The sequence below is a fragment of the Rutilus rutilus genome (assembly GCF_951802725.1).
Source record: "Rutilus rutilus genome assembly, chromosome: 19".
NCBI lineage: Eukaryota > Metazoa > Chordata > Actinopteri > Cypriniformes > Leuciscidae > Rutilus > Rutilus rutilus.
The window spans coordinates 3314715-3322577 of record NC_140232.1 but is presented as its reverse complement, the minus strand read 5'-3'; the positions used below and the strand labels follow the sequence as shown (position 1 = coordinate 3322577).

The 7863-nt window shown below is 40.7% G+C and overlaps 1 protein-coding gene across 1 annotated transcript; it reads right to left on the bottom strand.

Moving 5' to 3' along the window:
- Positions 1-280: 280 nt before the first annotated feature.
- LOC311278111 (uncharacterized protein) lies at positions 281-7164 on the bottom strand. The gene is made up of 2 exons (XM_084388698.1): positions 6997-7164; positions 281-5801 (listed from the first exon to the last, which is right to left on the bottom strand). The coding sequence occupies exon 2, from the start codon at positions 5563-5565 to the stop codon at positions 2338-2340; it is 3228 nt and encodes a 1075-aa protein (XP_084244824.1). The 5' UTR covers positions 5566-5801; positions 6997-7164; the 3' UTR covers positions 281-2337.
- Between the last annotated feature and the right edge of the window lie 699 nt (positions 7165-7863).

Here is a 7863-nt window from a genome sequence, read left to right as displayed (position 1 = left end):
CTTCTCTCTTATAGTCCAACGCTCCTCTGCAAAGATCACATTGCCTGATGGCTTCCAAGGTTAAAAAATGTTAATTCCTTTAAAGATGTGTACATTATGATTGAATTCTGCTTGCCTGAGAATTTTTAAGTTAACTTTTAATATGGATGATTTATGATTCCAAACCAAGTAAAGTAAATCCCTCTGCCTTGTCACTAGAAAATCTTTTTAGATTTCTGTTGTGGCAAACAAAATGATTTCACTGAATAAGAGACAAACATGTCTAATTGTCTTTAAAGATGATTTATTTCCTTGCAAGAAAAGGTCAGGGGTCATACAGAGTGACAGTGAAGGTAGGGCATCCTTTCTCTTTTATAGTCTTGAAAAATGTAGTTTTAAGAATGAAAGCCTATTAACAAAGATTGCATCATTTTATAGTTAAATGGCCCTGGGATTAAAAATTGCAGTTTCAATAGGGACATTTTTGTCCAAAAGGTCCTATTTTGAGGAACTATTTTGTGTTGCTAGTCTAAAATAGTTGTTGTTGTTGTTTTTTTAAAGGAAATGGGGGTGAAATAGTAAAATTCCAATAAAAATACACACCTGTGCTAAAATGTATGCACTTGTCATTAACACATAAAAAATTAAATAAAAAACTGACAAAAATGTCCATAATGTCGCACAAGGGTTACAAAAGGCCCTAACTCAGTCCATGATTGATGTGAAGCCTGTGGTGGCGGCAAACAATTTTATATTACTGAATAAGAGACAAACATGCAACAATTGTCTTTAAAAATGATTTATTCCCTTGCAAGGAAAGGCCAGCGATCATACAGTCATACAGAGTGTGACCACTAGAGGAGGCCATCCGTCCTTCTTCACAGTCCTGACTCCCCCAAGGGTATTTCTCGAGGCTAAATGAAGATATTTCTCAGCCATAACTAACACTTGTTTATGATGAGTGGAGGCCCTCGATCTCGGTCATATATTTCTTTTGACACACATTTCTTTTTGTCAAGTCATGTATACAAGGTCATGCACATACATACATTCATAAGGGTTAATAATAACAGTTTTTTTTTTGTTCTATCAATGTAGCAGAGGATCATGGGACATGCAATCCTCGTGCATTTTACTACCTTAATCTAATAACCATCATGTTTCTAAGATTCTATGAATACAAGACAATGCAAACATATAGAACATATTAAATTTCTTCCACAATTCCCCTCATTTTATCATTCACTGATAACTAAAAATAATAATACAGCAAATTTAAGTCATTACATCACACTTATACTCTTCATCTCTGATTTTCATAAAAATGATCACTCTCTTAAACTTGTGAAATAAGGTTTTAAAGGAAGAAAGCTTAGGCTGTTTTTATGGGGATAGATGTTTAGCAAGCAAGTAAAGACTTTATCTGAAGCCGGGCTGAATGAATAAACACTCCTGACATAAAGTCACTTCAATATAAACAAGAAATAGTACAGATGTTCAGAATAGAAAAAAATATATCTTAACTCAATTAATACATTTCACTGTAACTTCTGCTGGTTGTCATCATCAAATTTCGTTGGTTTTGGACATACATCATTAAATTGATCCTCATCATTAGCTAAAGATGAATGCGGTTTGGATCCAGCCACCAGATACAAACAACACTGATGCTTTGTCAAGCTTACAGACAGAGAAAACATGTGATCATGCCTTCCAACACGTATAGTTAAAACACCAGGTTTCACTAGTTGGTTTTGCCACCCATTCATCTTCATAGAATTTGCCTCCGTCAACCACGACATGTGATGTGCAGTGTAAAGCTCTGTGGTTTAACCCTGTCCTTCGCTCTTTGACACATAAATGAAGCCCATTTTATGTCTTTAACACCCCATTCATAAGCCCATTGTGGAGTTTCTAACAAGCAACAGGACTGGCTATCAATGTCAGGCCCAAAGTACACATTAAATCTCGTCCCATTAAGGGAGTAGGACATGCTGGGACGTAATGAGTTCATGAGTTAAAGTGCGCCCTGACTGTGTTCCACAATTTAGAGGTTCAGTGAACCGATCAGTAATTTGATGTCCTGAAGCAGAAATGGACAGGTGGATATTACAGTATTAGACATTGGCAGTAAACACTGCAAATCACATGGTCGTATATCACTATACCGCTATCTACGATAAACAATACCCATGAATTATACAATTGCCAGATATAAGAGAAACATAGCAAGCATTTTCTTCATTGCAGAGAGCCAAATCAGTGTGTGTGTGTGTATAGTTATGGTGTTTTCACTTCCCTTATCTGCGCGCCCAGACTTCCTCCCTCCTGCTCTCCGTCTCCTCGCTCTCGGTTTGCTTATGCACTGTAAGGACAGTCAGCCGCCCAGTGCCCGTCTTCTTTGCACAGTCGACACTTGGTGCAGTCTCTAAGGTTATGGTCTTGTGCTTTGCAAATAAAGCATCCATTGCTGGTAAAGTTTCCCCCTCCTCTTCCTCTGCCCCTTCTTCTTCCAGATGGTTGACCCCTCTGATGACTGTTGTTGCCCCATTGTGATACCGCCTGCATCTTGCTTTTCTCCTTTTCCAGCTGTTGTTCTTCAGCGTGCAATGCATGAGCTAGAACAGAACCAATTGGTCCGTTACTCCACTCAATGTACTTTGCTTTTACTGCTTGTGTGATCTCTTGTCTCAGTCCATCCAGGAAATAGCTTCGCAAGTAACATTCCCAGAGGCCTCTGTTTTGAGCCTCTTCAATCCCGCTATGTTTGTTAAAAACATCACATAGTCGGACGTAATAGTCCTGGACAGATTCCTCTCTGCCCTGGCAGCAGCTGATTATCTTTGATATGTCTATTCTGGTTGGGAACGCAGCTTTAAAAGCATCCGCCAAGTCTCTGACAGCTACTCGATAGCCATCGTTCGCTGGATTCTCCCAATCCGGGTGTTTTCGCCAGATGTCCGCGATGGGAACTTTACCACTCACTTTAAGCCAGACAGTCATTCCCAGTTTCACAAACAACAGTCTCCTCAGGTCCAGCAAGCTGGGGCTGAACTCTTGACAGAAAATAGTCAGCCACTCAGAAAATCTTTTCCCGGAGTCACTGGGTCTGGGCAGATCGGCCATTGCTTCTTTCATATCAGTTATAGTCAATGGTCGAAAGTCCATTATTGAGTCCTCTTGTCCAGCCACGTCAATCTTTGCCGGTTCAAGGGCTTTCAGGTTTGGAGGAGAGCAGTCGAGGTCTGGGTTCATTTTCCACGCTTGCAGCTTCGCTACAGGATAAACATAGGGTAGTGGTAATGAAACAGATAAAGTTCCTTCTCTAGGGAAATCATGGTATTTAATTAACCCTTGTTTCATCTTGCTTTTCTCCTTTTCCAGCTGTTGTTCTTCAGCATGCAATGCATAAGCTAGAACAGAACCAATTGGTCCGTTACTCCACTCAATGTACTTTGCTTTTACTGCTTGTGTGATCTCTTGTCTCAGTCCATCCATGAAATAGCTTCGCAGGTAACATTCCCAGAGGCCTCTGTTTTGAGCCTCTTCAATCCCACTATGTTTGTTGAAAACATCACATAGTCGGTCATAATAGTCCTGGACAGATTCCTCTCTGCCCTGGCAGCAGCTGATTATCTTTGATATGTCTATTCTGGTTGGGAACGCAGCTTTAAAAGCATCCGCCAAGTCTCTGATAGCTACTCGATAGCCATCGTTCGCTGGATTCTCCCAATCCGGGTGTTTTCGCCGGATGTCCGCGATGGACACTTTACCACTCACTTTAAGCCAGACAGTCGTTCCCAGTTTCACAAACAACAGTCTCCTCAGGTCCAGCAAGCTGGGGCTGAATTCTTGACAGAAAAAAGTCAGCCACTCAGAAAATCTTTTCCCGGAGTCACTGGGTCTGGGCAGATCGGCCATTGCTTCTTTCATATCAGTTATAGTCAATGGTCGAAAGTACATTATTGAGTCCTCTTGTCCAGCCACGTCAATCTTTGCCGGTTCAAGGGCTTTCAGGTTTGGAGGAGAGCAGTCGAGGTCTGGGTTCATTTTCCACGCTTGCAGCTTCGCTACAGGATAAACATAGGGTAGTGGTAATGAAACAGATAAAGTTCCTTCTCTAGGGAAATCATGATATGTAATTAACCCTCGTTTCATCTTGCTTTTCTGCTTTCCGAGCTGTTGTTCTTCAGCGTACAATGCATGAGCTAGAACAGAACCAACTGGTCCGTTCCTCCACTCAATGTACTTTGCTTTTACTGCTTGTGTGATCTCTTGTCTCAGTCCATCCAAGAAATATTTTCGCAGGTAACATTCCCAGAGGCCTCTGTTCTGAGCCTCTTCAATCCCGCTATGTTTGTTGAAAACATCACATAGTCGGTCATAATAGTCCTGGACAGATTCCTCTCTGCCCTGGCAGCAGCTGATTATCTTTGATATGTCTATTCTGGTTGGGAACGCCACTTTAAAAGCATTCGCAAAGTCACTGACAGCTATTCGATAGCCATCGTTCGCTGGATTCTCCCAATCCGGGTGTTTTCGCCGGATGTCCGCGATGGACACTTTACCACTCACTTTATACCAGTCAGCCAATCCCAGTTTCACAGGCAACAGTCTCCTCAGTTCCGGCAAGCTGGGGCTGAATTCTTGACAGAAAATAGTCAGCCACTCAGAAAATCTTTCCCCGGAGTCACTGGGCCTGGGCAGATCGGCCATTGCTTCTTTCATATCAGTTATAGTCAATGGTCGAAAGTCCGTTATTGAGTCCTCTTGTCCAGCCACGTCAATCTTTGCCGGTTCAAGGGCTTTCAGGTTTGGAGGAGAGCAGTCGAGGTCTGGGTTAATTTTCCACGCTTGCAGCTTCACCACAGGATTAGGATAGGGTAGTGGTAATGAAACAGGCAGAACAGGAGAAGGGTTAATAGGTTTTCCTTCATTTTTATTTATTTCCCCTACTTTCCTACATGGGAGTTTCTTCTGCTTCGACTTTCTTTCTCTGCGTTCTGCCTCTTCTAACCAGCACAATATTGTTGGCTTACAATCCACACACACATGTTTAGCATAACAACAGTCCGTTATTGAGTCCTCTTGTCCAGCCACGTCAATCTTTGCCGGTTCAAGGGCTTTCAGGTTTGGAGGAGAGCAGTCGAGGTCTGGGTTAATTTTCCACGCTTGCAGCTTCACCACAGGATTAGGATAGGGTAGTGGTAATGAAACAGGCAGAACAGGAGAAGGGTTAATAGGTTTTCCCTCATTTTTATTTATTTCCCCTACTTTCCTACATGGGAGTTTCTTCCGCTTCGACTTTCTTTCTCTGCGTTCTGCCTCTTCTAACCAGCACAATATTGTTGGCTTACAATCCACACACACATGTTTAGCATAACAACCGCCCTTCTGTTTTCCACTCCCCTCTACAACAGAGTCTTTTACTACTGTCAGCCTAGTGACGCTTAAAGTTCCTTCTCTAGGGAAATCATGGTATTTAATTAACCCTTCAATGCCCCTCATAGATTTGACCCCGTATTTCCTCATCAGACAAAACACTGGTGTGTCATATTGATAATTTTTACTCTGGGACTTCCCCATGATGGTTGGTTATTCCCTGTAGTTATTTAGTATAGTCTAGACGAGAGATACAATTTTCACCCCTCAGGTACCTCTTTATAATTTTAGTTTGTCTTTCACCAGTCTTACTTTGTGCCACTTCAGTTCTTCTGATGATTCCAGTGGTGTTTCTCCCGGACCCTGGCGGTCGGCCCGTCATCTCTTAAGTGTGCGAGGAAGGGCTGGATCTGCTCAGTCCAGGATCGTCAGTCACCGTCCTGTTGTGGCAAAAATTTCTTGAATATCACTGTGTAAGAGACACTGAGTCTGTTTGTCTTTTAAAGTAATTTATTCTCTTGCAAGAGAAGGTCAGACAGTCATACAGACATTCAGAGCCTGCAGAGTGTAAGACGAGGAGGAGGTGCTGTGCGACACCTTTTATATTCTTAAGTTGTCCTTCAGCTGTTGCTTTTCCTAGTAGTTTTGCACTAACTTTGGCACACTTGGCACATGCTGCTATTCATCACTACTTCTGACACTGGGACCAACAAATTTAGATACATCATGACCTCTGAGGTCAAAAGGTCCCTCTTCAACTAACCCCCCATCCTGTCTCACTCTGCACGGATACACATGTGCAAAAATATGGCAAGCCGTTTTAGCTTAAATTGTACCCAGCGTTACTGGTCGTAATTGCATTTTTACTAGTAACAATTCAATTGTAGAGCTCCATAATAAAAAATAAATGGAAGTCAATGGAGACATATGACTAGTAAAAATTCATTTGTAGAGCTCTCTAATTGTAATTGCTACTAGTAAGAATTGAATTGTAGAGCTCTCTAATTGTAATTGCTACTAGTAAAAATGCAATTACGACGAGTAACGCTGTGTACAATTTAAGCTAAAACAGCTTGCCATAGTCTCACTCTGCACAGGATACAGATGTGCAAACATGGCAAGCCTTTTTAGCTTAAATTGTACCCAGCGTTACTCGTCGTAATTGCATTTTTACTAGTAAGAATTCAATTAGAGAGCTTTACAATTCAATTCTTACTATTAGCAATTACAATTAGAGAGCTCTCTAATTCAATTATTACTAGTAAAAAAAAAAACGAATTAAAGATATGTATAATTGCAGAGCTCTGTAATTGAATTAAAGAGCTCTGCAATTGCATTCTTACTAGTAACAACTGAATTAGAGAGCTCTCCAATTGGAATTGTTACTAGTAATAATTGGATTAGAGAGCTCTCTATTTAAATTGTTACTAAGAATTGAATAAAAAGAGCTCTGCAATTGCATTCTTACTAGTAACAATTCAATTGTAGAGCTCTCTAATTTAATTCTTACTAGTAAAAATGCAATTACGACGAGTAACGCTGTGTACAATTTAAGCTAAAACGGCTTGCCATACAAACATTCATACATTTCCTGTTCACATACCACATTACAAACAATATAAACATGCGACTCACATTCCTTTGTAATCTGAAGATCAATTTTTTCGGGTCCAAGAGGCACATCCAAGTAACCCCGCCGACTACGCAAAATTGTTGTGGCAAACTAAATTATATCACTGAATAAGATGTTAATTTTTATTTATTTCCTTGCAAGAAAAGGTCAGCATTCATACAGAGTGTCTACAGAGTGTGACGGTGAAGGGAGGGCATTCTTCCTCTTTTATGACTCTTAGAAAGGAGCGTTGGACTGGGGGGTAAAACCAGCACTGAATACCAGGGCCCCAAGGCGAGAGAGGGCCCTTGAAAAGTCTGGAATATATTTTATTTTACCTGGCTATTTTAATTTCCTAATAAAATTTCCTAATGAATGTCAGATGAAATGTAAAGTTAGTGTATTGGCTGAATAACTTGGTTGACTGACTGACTACATTTTGTATACAAAAAAGTAAAGACTATCTAAGGTCTCACGCTCCCACCCCTTGCTAATGCGCCAAATGGTTTAGTCCATCTGCACGCATTTTGTGTTAGTTAGCGCAAACTTCTGCTGTAGAAATGTCTTTCTCAAAGAAAGCCAAATCAGGCCACCAAAAAAGAAAGGAAAGACAGGAGAAGTAATGAAAACAAAATGAGGGGAAACAATTGGTAACTGACTTATTTTCAATGAAAGGTGAGCACAAACTAGAACACGAAATATATAGTGCTAAACTGCTTGAATATCTCTGCGATCATTAGTGCTAAAAATGAACTGAGAGAGCTAACATACATTTTAAATTAATAGGTTTTAATATCTAAAATTAGCAATAATAAGCTAATCAGTGTCATAGGTATTTTAGGGGTGGCCAGGCAAGGGCCAGCAACCAGTCTGGGGTGGCATAGAAATCT

Bases quoted from the DNA above. Each gene is read 5' to 3' on its own strand.
- LOC311278111 (XM_084388698.1), bottom strand. From the start codon at position 5,565: ATGGGGAAGTCCCAGAGTAAAAATTATCAATATGACACACCAGTGTTT.